This window comes from Heteronotia binoei, chromosome 19 (assembly GCF_032191835.1).
Source record: "Heteronotia binoei isolate CCM8104 ecotype False Entrance Well chromosome 19, APGP_CSIRO_Hbin_v1, whole genome shotgun sequence".
Taxonomy (NCBI): domain Eukaryota; kingdom Metazoa; phylum Chordata; class Lepidosauria; order Squamata; family Gekkonidae; genus Heteronotia; species Heteronotia binoei.
The window spans coordinates 14,786,051-14,801,369 of NC_083241.1; the positions used below are offsets into that span (position 1 = coordinate 14,786,051).

Consider the following 15,319-nt stretch of genomic DNA (forward strand, 5'->3'; position numbering starts at 1 on the left):
TCTCCTGTACATCACTGCTGTCTGAGCACACTAAGTGTTAGCGTCTTGTTTGATGGCAGAAATCTTTCATCTCCAGAATAGCTGATAAACACGCAAGTGACTGGAGGAATTGGATGGTAAAAGGTCTAATGACTTGCATTTATTAGGGTGGAGTTGGGTGAGAACCTTAAATTAAGTCCAAACTCAACTTATGATGTGAGGTCTTTGCCTGGGACTAAATTCTGGATGATACACACATTCTCTACCAAGGAAAGCCCCATTCTGAGAGCAGGACCAATTAGGAATGTTAAGAAAATGTCTGTGAATAAGCTGAAGATATTCCAGTTTTGCTTGTGTAGGCAGGGGAGGAAGGAGATTATGGAAGCAGCTCGCAAACTACCAAGTGTTCTCCTCTTCAGTTGCTGATCTGATTCCGAAATGTAGCAAGCATACCTCTCAAATATTCCCTGCTGTCTCACAGTCCTAGTCTTCAACCACATTATATGAAGGTTGATATGACATGAATTACATTTATGGGAAATCAGCAGATGGTTAAAGAAGCTTCATTCACTCATGCCTTTCATACGCCTCAGCAGTAAGCAGAAGCCATTGCTGTTCTGATTGGGTCGGGCTAATTCCATGTCTAGTTGCAAGGCCAAAGACGTAGAGATAATTCTTGCTCTCTGCACGTCTCCTGTTTGTGCAGCTGGATGCTGGCCAATTACATTCGGGGTGTGTGTGTGTGTTCATCGTTCATTGGGGTGGGTGATAGTGGTTCATCTTGTGTGAACTGGGCAACATGTGGATTTTCTGTGGATTTTCCGTTGACTTCCCATAACTGTAATTCATGTTGTAACAACCTTCATATAATGTGGCTGAAAGCTAGAGGAGTAAAGGAAACAGCAAGGAATATTTGGGAAGAATGCCTGCTACCTTTTGGAATCAGAACCCTGGAGATTCAGTGTGAAAGTCCATTTGCTTTCCACGAGGAGAGTTATCATCTAACAGCCATACTGGAACAGCCAGAAGGGCAGAAACCAGGTGTTGAATTTGGTCCTATGAGGTATAACTTTGCCCTGAATACCATAGTTTTACACATGAGGCCTACCAAGTAGCTTTCTGATTCTGCAGAGCAATAGCCATGGTGGTGTTATACGGCAGCCTTGGGTGATGCTAAGAGCTGATGAGTGTTTTGTGAGACAAGGATAGGACAAGAGTGGAAGAGGAAGGGCTTTTTTTGAGCAGGAACGTAGCTCTGGCTGGCTTGGTGCCAGGGGTGTGGCCTAATATGCAAATAAGTTCCTGCTGGGCTTCTTTTTTAAAAAAGCTCTGTGTGAAACAATGGTGGTGTCAAGGGGTGTGACCTAATAGGCAAAGGAGTTCCTGCTGGGCTTTTCCTACCAAAAAGCCCTGGGGAGAGGTACAAACAATGCACATTTTAGGCCTCAGTCAAACCCTAGCACCCAAGTGTGGGTTTTTTTTGTACTGCTTAGCTCTGGGACATAGGCAAATATTAATAAAGTGGTGCGTCTGACCATGCATAGAAGCCCATCTTGCCATTGAGTTTCCCATTTGGAATCAGCCTGAACATACATATGGGAGTCATTCCCATCACCTGCTAACAGAATATTTTAACGGGAGATGCTGGAGATTGAACCCGGTACATTCTGCATGCCAAGCAGATGTTCTACCTCTGAGCCACAGCTCTGCCTAGGAATGCCGGCCTCTAGGTGGGACCTAGGGATCCCTGGGAATTACAACTCATCTCCAGACTACAGAGATCAGTTCCCCTGGAGAAAATGGATGCTTTGGAGGGTGGACTTCAGGCTCCATCCCCAAATCTCTAGGAGTTTCCCAACCTGGATCTGGCAACCCTATACCCTCATCTCCCACTGGTTGGTCGTGGGGGACTTGGCAACTAGGCCAGCCAAGCCCCTGGTCCGGATGGGGTTTCCCTGCCTGGGAAATTCCCAACCTGCTGGCCCACATTGGGCTGGTGGGAGGAACCTCCTCCTACGTTGTCACCCGGAAGTGACATCATCGCCCTGGTGATGGTGCGCAGCGGCCGCTGTAGGCATTTCCAGGAAAACTCTGTGGTTTTCCCAGATGCTCTAGCCATTTGGAAGGGAAAACTCTATGGTACAATAAGTACCATAGAGTTTCCCCCCTCCCAAATGGCTGGAGCATCCAGGTAAAACCATAGCGTTTTCCAGGAAATGCCTAGAGCAGCTGCGTGCTGCATCGCAGGTGCGATGAATATACATATGAAAGTGCCTTATACTGGGTGAGACTATTAGTCCATCACAGTCACCCCCTTCGGGACAAAGGGGACTTGGCAACCCTATTGGCAACCCTCACCCTGCTTCAAGCCTCAGCACCTCCGTTCTTTTAAAACTTAAGCACTAGGTGATGTTTTATAGGAGCAATTGTAACAATCCTGTGCAGAAACAACGTTTGAGTCCAAGGGCACCTTGAAGACCAACAAAGTTTTACTCAGGCTATAAGCTTTTGTGTACAGGAACACTTTGTTTGGGGGTCCCTGCAAAAGTTTATACTTTGAATTAACCTTTGTTGGTCTTAAAGATGCCACTGAACTCAAACGTTGTTCTGCTGCTTCAGACCAGCATGGCTGCACACTTGAATCCAGGACTTTTTTGAACAAGAACACAGTTCTGGCTGGCTTGGTGTCAGGAGGTGTGGCCTAATATGCAAGACATTTTTATAGCAGGAACTCCTTTGCATATTAGGTCACACACCCCTGATGTCGCCAGTTCTCCTGGAGCTTACAGTAGGCCTTGCACTAAAAGCCCTGTATCCTCTTGGAGGATTGGCTATATCAGGGGTGCGCGGCCTAATATGCAAAGGAGTTCATGCTACACAAAAGCCCTCCTAATATGTAAATGAGTTTCTGCTGGGTTTTTTTTCCTACAGAAAAGCCCTGTGCAAAACAATGGTGACATCAGGGTGTGTGGCCTTATATGCAAATGAGTTCTTGCTGGGCTTTTTCTTCAAAAAAAGCACTGCCTGAATCTATCCTATATGGAATTTTTTTTTTTTTACCATTCTTGGCAAAAATGTGCATGCACACTGTGTGTATTACATGGTGTGAGGATTGTATTCTTCACTTTGTGGTATCCTCCAGTAGGATCCACCCATGTACAATCATTACTTGTGATCCCTTCTGCAGACTTGCCTACACAAAAGGGCCTTTCTGTGAATGTTGTGAAATTTGAAGTTCCCAGGAGTTGGTGATATAAATATTAAAAAATTGATCTCCCCCCCCCCCCTTTATTAGGGTTGTCAAGTCCAATCCCAGAAATATCTGGGGAGTTTGGGGGTGGAGCCAGGAGACTTTGGGGGTGGAGCCAGGAGACACTGGGGTGGAGCTAGGGGGGAGGGGGGGGAAACAGCGCCGGGGAGCGTGGCGAGTCGCCCCGTCTCGGAGCGGGCGATGCCGCTGTGCAGCTGTCGCCTCTTCTCTGCCTGCCGTGGCTGCTCCTCCGAGATGGGCTCAGGCTGAGCCCATCTCGGAGGAGCAGCTGAGGTGGGGCGGGGGGGGGGGGGGGCGGCAGCGGCGCGGTGGCCTCACTCGCTTCGCTCCGCCTCTGGGGTGAAATCGGAGGGGGGTGTGGAGGCGGGCCGGGGGCGTGGTGAGCCGCGAGTCCGGGTCCTAGAAGGGCCCGGATTCGCTGCTCGCCATGCTCCTGGCCTGCTTCCGCCCTCCCCTTCTCTGGTTTTGCCTGCACTGCTGCCGCCTCTTGGCTGCTGCTCCGAGATGGGCTCAGCCTGGGCCCATCTCAGAGGAGCAGCTGTGGTGGGCTGGGCTGGGCGGGGAGGGGGCGGCAGTGGCGGCCTCACCCGCTCTGGGATGGGGCGGCTTGCCATGCTCCCCGGCGCTGTTTCCCCCCTCCCCCCACTTCTGGTTTTTTGGGGAGCGGGGGAAGAGGGTGGAAATCCTGGGGTCCCCCGCCAGGGCGGGAGGGTTGGGAAGCCTACCCTTTATGGCCATATCTCTGTGCTTTCCCAGTCTTGTTAGATCCAGTTTACATTAGGCAGAGAGAACAATAGAGCATTTGCCTTGGCTGTTCATTGTAGCTGCAATTCTGAATCTGCAAGAGGCATTTGTCAATCTGTTTCATTGTTTGCTCACCAATCTGCTGATCTGGAGGCACTATTGCTGTTCAGAGTGCTTGGCTTGGCTGCCTTACTGCAGGGCTCCCCCCTCCCTTCCCTTTACGCCAAAGCTTTATGGCTATGAATGGGCCTTTCAAACAGGGCCTCCAGTCTGCCATAGCAGAGGTGGCCAACGGTAGCTCTCCAGAAGGTTTTTTGGCCTACAACTTCCATTAGCCCCAGCCAGCATGGCCAATGGCTGGGCTGATGGGAGTGGTAGGCCAAAAACATCTGGAGAGCTACCCGCGGCCACCCCTGCCCTATAGAGTTCTGAGCAGAGGAGTCGTTTGCCTCTTAACCAATTCATTGACTAATGGATCAACGACCGTGACATAAGGTTGCAGATTTGTAAAACACCCCTTCCCAACAGATGGGCAGTTTTGAGAAATCAGGAGAAATGCAAACACCAAATAAAATGGTGGAATTTAATTTCATATTTAGATTCAGTAGTAGATTCAGCATCTACAATTTCCTAAGCCAAGCAGAATGTACCTTGACTCCTATGACATCCATCGAGGGACGATTTCAACTTTCTCACCCCTCTTCTTCGAACCCTAACCCCCTTTTAATTTCACTTATCCTTGGTGCAAATCAAACCTATGATTCTGTGATTTTATTTCCTTGCACCATTTTTCTTTACAAAATGTGATAAATGTATACATTTCCCATCATTTTTATGTACCAATAAATCAGTATACGTTATTGCATATGGATATAAATAATGTATACGTTATGTATAAGAACCATATAAACTGTGCATACAGTTCAGCTGAATCTATAAAAACTAACAGTGAGAAGTGGTGCAATCATCCGCACGCATACAGACTCACTGAGAATCAAACTTATTCCTATCTGCCTATCCCTGACTCTCTTTCTGCAAAATCTCCTGTTGTGTATATGAACAAATGTTTGGACTTTAGAATGAGGTTCCTGCCTGGCTCATTGGAGCCTTTCGGCCTGAGCTTGGGGACTTGGGAACAATGGGCAGTAGCATCCAAATCTTCACTGCCCTGCTCCAATCAGAGGCCCACCACTGGTTGGAATGATCCAATGGCATGCTTGCGCGGGAACTTGAATATATATATAGTTAGCCCTGTTGGCCTAGTCTTCAGTTCTAAGTACAGCCCTATACTATGCTGTATCTAATAAAGAGCTATGATCACTACACCCTCGTCTCTTCCTTGCGTTGAACCCACTATATTTTATCTCCCATGTGAATTATGTTTCTTGATCCTTCTGGAGTAGCCTCTTACACACAATCCATTCATGCATCCAATCAGTGTGCAAGCCACAGGAGTGGGTGCATTGCCTCCATGTGATTGTCAATTCATAAGCACCGTGTCTAGACACAGAGGAAGTCCTTATGTGTTGGCTCCCTCCCCATAATCAGGAATGTCTGAAAAGGTGTTCCTGATCATGGGTAGGGTGCCTACACGTGTACCCTTCATCTGTGTTAGATGCCACATTCATGGGTCAGTGATTGTGGGAAGCTGAGGGCAGAACCACTGCTTTTATCTGCTCTATGAGCACTGATTGAACTGTGGGAAGGTTCGTGTATAAGGGTCTAATACAGGGGTGGTCAAACTTGCTTAATGTAAGAGCCACATAGAATAAACATCTGAGAGCCACAAGAAGGAGGGAGGGAGGGAGGGAGGGAGGAAGGAAGGAAGGAAGGAAGGAAGGAAGGAAGGAAGGAAGGAAGGAAGGAAGGAAGGAAGGAAGGAAGGAAGGAAGGAAGGAAGGAAGGAAGGAAGGAAGGAAAATAGGTGGAGGGGGGAGGGAGGGAAAGATGGAAAGAAAGCAACTTTAAATGTATTCCCCAAACCACCAGGTGGCTTGGCTTGGAGAAGTGATATAAAAAGAGAAATGCCTTTTCCAACTGGCTGTTGGGGTGGTGGGGGCTTTGAGAGCCCCACAATATGTGTGAAAGAGCCACATGTGGCTCTGGAACCACAGTTTGGCCATCCCAGTCTGGTAGAACAGAACAGTTAGATCTGGCATCTTATTAATCTGTCTGTACCAGAGACTGCTGTCAAATCACACTGATTTATGATGCCCCTTGAAGGGTTTTCAAGGCAAGAGATGAACAGAGGTGGTTTGCCACTATCTTCCTCTGCACCTCCTTGGTTGTCTCCCATCTTGGTTCCTGGACTTCCTTGGTTGTCTCCCAATCCAAGTACTATCCAGGGCTGACTCTTGCTTAGCTTCCAAAATCTAAGGAGATGTTTCTAGCTGTAGGGTTGCCAACTGCCAGATAGGGCCTGGAAATCCCCCAGAATTACAGCTATCTCCAGGTAACAGCGATCAGGACCCCTGGAGAAAAAGGACTGCCTTGGAGGGTGGACTCCGTGGTCCCAGGGTCCTGCCCTGCTCTTTCCGGCTTCACCCCCAAGTACCCTGGGATTTTCAATCCCAGTGTTGGCAACCCACAGCCTGGGTCATCCAGGTCCAACAGTAGAACAAGTACAATGCTTTCTCATTTGTCTCTCTGGAGGGGAGACCCATTGTGTGGCCTTTCTCATGGTAGCCAGTGCTGGATTAAACCCTATGGAGGCCCCTAGGCAGTCAAAATCTTGGGGACCCCCTCAAATTATCTCAGAATCTGAGCACCTGCCCCAGTGCCCACAGCCCCCACTGCAGCCTGCAGGCATCTTCTCAAAAGCCCCTTTGACAAAGCTGTGGGGGAGAGGCAGAGAGAGGCAAACTTGGCGACAACGGCAGCAGCAACCGCACCAGGCAAGTTGGGCAAAGAGCAGTTCAGTTGCTGGCTGTGCGTGCAGGCTGGGATGCTGCAAGCAGGGGGAGAAGAATAAGAAGAATTGCAGATTTATACCTCGCCCTTCTCTGGAGAGCCAGTTTGGTGTAGCAGTTAAGTGTGCGGACTCTTATCTGGGAGAACCGGGTTTGAATCCCCACTCCTCCACCTGCGCCTTCTGGAATGGCCTTGGGTCAGCCAGAGCTCTGGCAGAGTTGTCCTTGAAAGGGCAGCTGCTGTGAGAGCCCTCTCCAGCCCCACCCACCTCACAGGCTGTCTGTTGTGGGGAGGAAGGTAAAGGAGATTGTGAGCTGCTCTGAGACTCTTCGGAGTGGAGGGCGGGATATAAATCCAATATCTTCTTCTTCTCTCTGAATCAGAGACTCAGAGCAGCTTACAATGTCCTTTATCTTCTCCCCCCACAACAGACACCCTGTGAGGTGGGTGGGGCTGAGAGGGCTCTCCAGAAGCTGCGCTTTCAGGGACAACTCCTGTGAGAGCTATGGCTAACCCAAGGCCATTCCAGCAGCTGCAGGTGGAGGAGTGGGGAATCAAACCCGGTTCTCCCAGATAAGAGTTCGCACACTTAACCACTACACCAAGCTGGCTCTCAAAACTGGGGGGAAAGCCAGCCTGGCGCCCCTAAAGGCATGGGGGCTCATAGGCCAGTGCCTGCTTGGCCTAATTGTTAATCCGGCTCCGATGGCAGCCCTGTTACGGGGTAGATATACGCCTTCTGCTTTCCTTGTTGCTTGAGGCAGAAAGGGGCAGGTGTTCATGCACCGAAGCTTGGTCTGACCTTGGCCCATTCTCTGGCTATCTGTACAAGCAGGTGGCATTCCGATACACAGAACTGGCTGGTCTCACACTGACTGCCGTTCAATAATACCACCCTCCCACACACACACACTGGGCTGTTTTCTCTGCAGAAGCGAACGTAATGGCCCTGGTTTTCTATCAGAGGATCGCTAGCACTGAAGAGTCAGCCCAGCTGGCTTTTATGCACAGTGTGCTGTTTGTTTGCAAGGCCACTGGCGGGCTCTGATAGATTCACTCCCCCCCCCCCCCAAAAAAAAAGCATTACAAACGAGGAAGGAGGCCAGCCTTGGAACAGCAGATGCCGGCGGGAGTCTGCTCTGACGACTCGCTGTTGCTCAGCTGCTGAGCGGACAACGCAGTAAATAGCGGCTGAGTAGCAATAAAATATTTACTTCCTTCTGCAGCTTGATAATTGGCTCGGTGTGGAAGTTAATGTGATTTATCGGAGGCTTTGTTTACGAAAGGATCCTGGTGTAGCAAATCTGCAGGCATGGAGGACTTTGAAAATGGCACTGTGTAGCGGGCTGTGGGCATCTGCGACTTCCCAGCAACAGTGAATGGAAAAGGGGTTTTGCTTCAATAATAGGAGGGTGAGGAAGAATCTTAATGGCTGCAATCACGCACACACTAAATAATGTACTTTCGATCCACTTCCAATGCACTTTCCAACTGGATTTTGCCCATTCATACAGTAAAGTTGGAAGATGGATTGAAAGTGGATTGAAAGTGCATTGCTACAATGATTAAAGGGTTGGAACACTTTCCCTATGAAGAAAGGTTAAAACGCTGGGGGCTCTTTAGCTTGGAGAAACGGTGATTGCAGAGTGACATGATAGAGGTTTACAAGATGATGCATGGGATGGAGAAGGTAGAGAAAGAAGTAGTTTTTTCCCTTTCTCACAATATGAGACCTTCAATGAAATTGCTGAGTAGTCGTGTTAGAACCGCTAAAAGGAAGTACGTCTTCACCCAAAGGGTGATTAACACATGGAATTCACTGCCACAGGAGGTGGCGGCAGCTACATGCAAAGACAGCTTCAAGAGGGGATTGGATAAACATCTGGAGCAGAGGTCCATCAGTGGCTATTAGCCACAGGGCATAATTGGAACTCTCTGTCTGGGGCAGTGATACTTTGTATTCTTGGTGCTGAGGGGGCAACAGTAGGAGGGCTTCTGTGTCCTGGCCCCAATGGTGGAACTCCTGATGGTACCTGGGTTTTTTTTGGCCACTGTGTGACAGGGTGTTGAACTGGATGGGCCATTGGCCTGATCCAACATGGCTTCTCTTATGTTCTTATGTTTGTGCATTGTTTAGTGTGTGTGATTGCAGCCAATGACAGCCAGCTTTCGAGGTCTCCATGTTATCTGAACGATATTATTACATTTGCCAACCCTGGGGGGAGAATTACTAGGGGTGCCAGGCCTCTCGCTGTGGTTGGAGACCTCCTGTTGCAAGTGGCAGGGGGAGGAAAAGAAAACAAAAAAAGCTATGGTGTCACATGCAGTGTGACATGACTTCAGGGGGAAATGTGGAAATGATGTCACGTCCAATGTTCCCTCTAAGCTGCAGAGTCTTGTGAGCAAAAATTCTACCTTGTGAGCTACTGGTATTAAAGCTGTGAGCTGCTGGCATTGAAGTTGCGAGCTACTGGCATAAATTACGTGTGCTCTGGGATCATCCTTCCTGAGCTGAGACAAAAATGTGTGAGCTGGAGGCTAAAAATCTGTGAGGTAGCTCACGCTAACTCAGCTTAGAGGGAACACTGGTCACGTCGGCCTAGGAATCGCTCTGCGGTTTTATCGTAGAGATCTGGCAATACCCAGAGTGATCTGGTTTTCCTTGGAAGTAATGTCATAGCACAGCCACTGCTGGTACCCCTTTGACTTCACCCCCAAGCTTCCAGTGAGTTCCCTGCATGGGCCAATTGCCCTAGGAATTACCTGCCCCTCAGTCTCAATTTCCTGTCTAAAAAGCACTGCAGAACAGAAGGGAGCTTCTATATACTTATGTTGTAGGAATTTCCCCTAGTTTCTGTGATAAAGACCATATACAGTAGGGAAGAAGGCAATCTAGAGCATCGCTTGGAAGTCAAATTGCATCTTCCCCAAATTCCCCTAAAATCTCCTGGCATTGCCATGGCAGTTTTTTTTTGTTTTTTGTTTATTTGGCTGATTTATATTCCGCCCTTTCCCATGTGGGCTCTGGGCAGATTACAGTAACAATAAAGCAGTTAAAATACAACAATAAATTAATAATATACAATTAAAAGAACATAACTCAATAAAATATACACAGGCGGGTCGGGCACAATTTACAGATTAAGACATAGTTTCTGGCCCTTTGTGAGGGACAATACGATGAAAGGGTGTCTGCTTGCCTCAACCAAAAGCCTGGGGGAATAGCTCTGTCTTACAGGCCCTGCGGAATGGAAGCAAATCCAGTAGGGCCAGATTTCCATGGGGAGCTGATTCCACCAGGTTGGGGCCAGGGCCGAAAAAGCTCTGGCCCTGGTTGAGGCAAGTCAGACTTCCCTTGAGCCAGGGATGGCCAGAAGACGTTGATTGGCAGATCGCAGCAGTCTTTGGGACTCATATGGGGAGAGGCGGTCCGGCAGGTATGTTGGCCCCAGGCTATGTAAGGCTTTGAATGTCAATACTAGTTTGGGGAACTTTCTTACTTATGTGCCCCATATGAGGTCTGAGCATCTTTTCTCTGGGTCTAGTACTGAGGTATATCACCATCCTCTCCATGCATAACCCTCTTTGTAAGGGGAGAATCTCCCCCAAGGGCTGAGTCTTCCCATCTGTTGAGCTGTAAGACTAGTTTGAAAAAAGAAGAAGATGAAGATATTGGATTTATATCCCACCCTCCACTGCAAAGAGTCTCAAAGTGGCTCACAATCTCCTTTACCTTCCTCTCCCACAACAGACACCCTGTGAGGTGGGTGGGGCTGGAGAGGGCTCTCACAGCAGCTGCCCTTTCAAGGACAACTCTGCCAGAGCTATGGCTGACCCAAGGCCATGCCAGCAGGTGCAAGTGGAGGAGTGGGGAATCAAACCTGGTTCTCCCAGGTAAGAGTCCGCACACTTAACCACTACACAAAACTGGCTCAGGAAGGAAGGAAGGAGAAGATGATATTAACCACTACACCAAACTGGCTCTCCAGAGCTTCTATCTGGCGTGAGGGGGAGGGATGGTGGCTCAGTGGTAGAGCATCTGCTTGGGAAGCAAAAGGTCCCAGGTTCAATCCCTGGCATCTCCAACTAAAAGGGTCCAGGCAAATAGGTGTGAAAAACCTCAGCTTGAGACCGTGGAGAGCCGCTGCCAGTCTGAGAAGACAATACTGACTTTGATGGACCAAGGGTCTGATTCAGTATAAGGCAGCTTCATATGTTCATATATCTGGCGTGGCGTGCCTTGCCCCAAGTCTTGGAAAGCTGCTTAATACCCAGCTCAATAGGAGCATTTCGACGGTCTGTAAGTACAGTCTACATCCTTCTTCCCTTCTCCATGTTGTCCTCACAACAATGTTGGAACAATGTTCCCATTTTTGCAAAGGTCTCTGCTTCCCTTCCCTCTTTCATCCTTCCTCATCAGTACCGCTTGTCTGAAATGGATAAGTATAGGCGGGATATTGCAGCGGATGTCCTACCTGACTCGTTGCACCGCAGAATGCTAAACTTGCATATTACATTGGCTGCCAATCTGAGGCCGGACAGAATTCCAAAAGTGAAGTAGTTAAGACTGGGAGGGCATGGCTGGAGCAAAGTCAGCCCACAAGCTTCTGTGGCCGAGGGGGGATTCGAACCCGGGTCTCATCCAATACACCCTCTAAGGTGTGGAGACTTGTGAGCCAAAATTATAGTTCGTGAGCTTCTGGCATCAAAGTTGTGAGCTGCTGTATAAATTAGCTTGCTTTGGGGCCATTTTTCCTGAGCTGAGACAAAAATGTGTGAGCTGTAGGCTAAAAAAACTGTGAGCTAGCTCACACTGACTCAGCTTAGAGGGAACACTGGTTTCATCCAGTTCTGACACTCTACTCAGGTGTCACTGGGTGTGTTTGGGGCAAAGGAGGTATTTGTGAGTTTCCTGCATTGTGCAGGGGGTTGGACTTGATGCCTTTGAAGGTCCCTTCCAACTCTATGATTCTATGATTCTACCCACTACGCCAAGCTGGCTTAACTTCAGCAGGCTGGGGGAATTCATTCATTCAAATACAGAGAGCTGCATAAGAATTAAGTAGCCATAACATATATATATATATATATTTTAAAAGCAGCAGTTTATGGCTGTAGTATATGGTGTTGGGTTTGGAAAACTCATGTGTTTTGATTCCAGATGAGTCTCTGGAGTCCGCTGTTTCCCCTGGAAGCTAGCTAAAAATCTAGTCCCAGGTGGTTCAAGCTGCAGGAAAAACAGCTGTTGGAGAGAGTGTTGCCAAGGATAAAGGTATTGAGTAATTTCTAGTGACACGCTGGGCAACAGTTCGTACTGACCAGTCAGTGTGGATCAGTGTAACACAAACTCGAAAGCCCGAGGGCTAATTGTATAGCTAAGCAAAACACAAAGGACCGGCCTTCCAAATGTGTGTAAAACCAATGCAACTGTGAGGATTTTCTTCTGCTGGTTTCCACAATAGCTGGGGAATGGCAGCAGAGATTATGAAGCCAAAGGTTACAGAAATTATGGAAGAGAATGATCTCTCTCCCCCCCTCCCCTTTTCTTTTCTTTTCTTTCCCCAGGGCAGCGGTTGAAGCTTTGGCTGCTTTGTTGAAATCAAGTAAGCATTTCTACTTTCTGACTGATTCCCCCTCCCCTTCTACGCTGCCTGTGTTGGAACAATGTTCCCATTTTCACAAAGGTCTCTGCTTCCCTTCTGTCTTTCATCCTTCCTAATCAGTACCGCTTGTCTGGAACGGCAGCCAGGCACTGAGGACAAGCGCAGGTGGGGTGTTGCAGCCAATGTCCTACCTGACTCATTGCCCTGCAGAATGCAAAACCTGCGTATTACATTGGCTGCCAATCTGAGGCCAGACAGAATTCCAGATGCTAATTATATGAATGCGTGAAGCTGCCTTCTAGCGAGTCAGTCCTCTGGTCTATCAAGGTCTGTAGCAGGGGTGGCCAAACTTGCTTAACGTAAGAGCCACATAGAATGAATGTTAGATGTTTGAGACCCATAAGACATGAACGTCAGATGTTTGAAAGAAGGGAAGGAGGGAGGGAGAAAGGAAAATGGTGGGAGCGATCGGTGGAAAGAAAGCAACTTTAACTTTAAATGCATTCTCTAAGGTTCTGGTTGGCTTGGAGAAATGATTTAAAGAGAGAAATGCCTTCTCCAAGCTGGCCAATGCAGCTGGCCAATGGGGCTGACCAATGGGGCTGTCCAATGGGGCAGTGGGGGCTTTGAGAGCCACACGATATGTGTGAAAGAGCCACACGTGGCTCCAGAGCTGCAGTTTGGCCACCCTGTAGTGTATACTCTGTGACTGGTGGTGGCTCTCCAGGGCTTCAAGGTCTTTTGCAACACCTGCTGCCTGATCCTTTAAATTAGAAATGCTGGGGATTGAACCTGGGACCTTCTGTATGCAAAGCTGGTGCTCTGTCACTGAGCCATGGCCCTTCCTTATTGGTGCTAGGTGGACAGGTTCCTCCTTCTCCCATTCAGCTGCCCAAGTAAACAGGCAATAGAAATCCTAACAAAGCTCCATAGTACTCAAGAAGGGAGCCAGTGTGGTGGTTGGAGTGTTGGACTAGGATCTGAGAGGCCCAATTTCATAAATCACTTCAAAGCCCTGACACATCAAATGCATGGATAGATTGAGGCAGGACAGTGAGGCTCATCTGTAGCCATTAAATATCTGATCACCTGTATTTCCAAGATGCATTTTTGAGATGTATTTAAATAGGTGATAATAGCTGTGTCATAGCTAGTATTTGATAACAGATTCACATGTAAAGAGCATGTTGTATTTGACAGTGCACAGTGTCTGATATTATAGGGCACTGCTGACTTTTCAGTGACTTGTGTGACTACAGGAGGAGTCTCCAGTCTTTTTGAGTTTGTGGGCTCCTCTGGAATTAGGGTTGCCAAGTCTAGCAGGCAGATTTGAAGGGTGTTCCTGGAGGGGGCGGGGGATATTGTGCTATGTCCCTGATGCAATGACATCATGTGGAAGTGATGTCATCATGTCAGGGACCTTGTGTGGCAATGCTCTGTTTCTTGGGCAAAACTCTATGATAGAATCACCCTCAAACCATAGAGTTTTGCCCCAAAAGCAGAACGGTGCCATGCAACATTCCCAGTGTGATGACATCACTTCCACATGATGTCATCACTGTTTGTGGGCAAGGTTTCCTCCACTGGCCAACTGGCAGAACCCTCCAAAAACGGGGTATCCTCTGTTCTAACCTGTGAAATGGGAACCCTATTTGGAATTCTAACATGGTGTGGCGTTTGCAACCACAAAATGGCTGCTGCAAAATGGCTGCTGATTGCAGTGGAACCAGCCACAAAATGGCTGCCACAGTTTACTTTCAGTCATACAGTGAAGAACCTTGTGCTATTGTGGTGGTTGCTGCTAAAGCAATGCTTTTAAAAAATCTTCAGTCTGTCATATCTCTAGCTGTCAGTCTAGGGTTGTCAATCCTTAGGTAGGGGTACGGGATTCCCTGCTTTGGAGGCCCTCCCCCCACTTCAGGGTCATCAGAAAGCGGGGTGGGGGGGGGGAGGGAAATGTCTTCTGGGAACTCTATTATTCTCTATGGAGACTGATTCCCATAGGGAATAATGGAGAATTGATCTGTGGGCATCTGGGGCTCTGAGAGGACTGTTTTTTGAGGTAGAGGCACCACATTTGCAGTATAGCTGCCAGTGCCTCTGCTCAAAACACCCTCCAAGTTTCAAAAAGATTGAACCAGGGGGTCCAATTCTATGAGCCCCCAAAGAAGGTGCCCCTATCCTTCATTATTTCCAATGGAGGGAAGGCATTTAACAAGTGCGGAGTTCCTTTAAATGTGATGGCCAGAACTCCCTTTGGAGTTCAATTATACTTGTCACAACCTTTCTCCTGGCTCCACCCACATGTCTCCTGGCGCCACCCCCAAAGTCTCCTTGCTCCACCCCCAAAACCACTAGAAATTTCTGGAATTGGACCTGGGAACCCTATGTCATTCAGAAGCCTCTGCTGGGCAGAAGCCCCACCTAGCCCCACCCACTTTAAAAAACACTTGGCAGGTGCCAGAAAAGGTGTTGATGGACACCGCGTTGGAGACCTCTGGACTACACACAGTGCTGCAGTAGCGGTCATAGTTCCTGTATTGCCATGTACTGACATCTTGAGGTAAGGATATAAAACCCATCTCTTTGCTCTTTCAGCAGTGCTCAACAGCAGAAGAGGATGAATCTTCCTAGGGTTGCCAGGTCCAATTAAAAAATATCTGGGGACTTTGGGGGTGGAGCCAGGAGCAAGGTTGTGACAAGCATAATTGTACTCCAAAGGGGGATCTCTGTCAGCTGGAAACCAGTTGGAAAAGTGGGAGATCACTGGATGTAGTGATGACCATGGGCCCAGCTGGTTTTAGAGGAGACG

The 15,319-nt window shown here is 48.4% G+C and overlaps 1 protein-coding gene across 1 annotated transcript in view; it reads left to right on the forward strand.

The window, feature by feature from the left end:
• The window catches only part of AGBL1 (AGBL carboxypeptidase 1), a 686,235-nt gene that overhangs the window by 59,962 nt on the left and 610,954 nt on the right, over nt 1–15,319 (forward strand). The window contains exon 6 of the mRNA XM_060260374.1: nt 12,470–12,507. Within this exon, the coding sequence (XP_060116357.1) occupies nt 12,470–12,507 (38 nt within the window). The remainder of the gene's footprint in view (nt 1–12,469; nt 12,508–15,319) is intronic.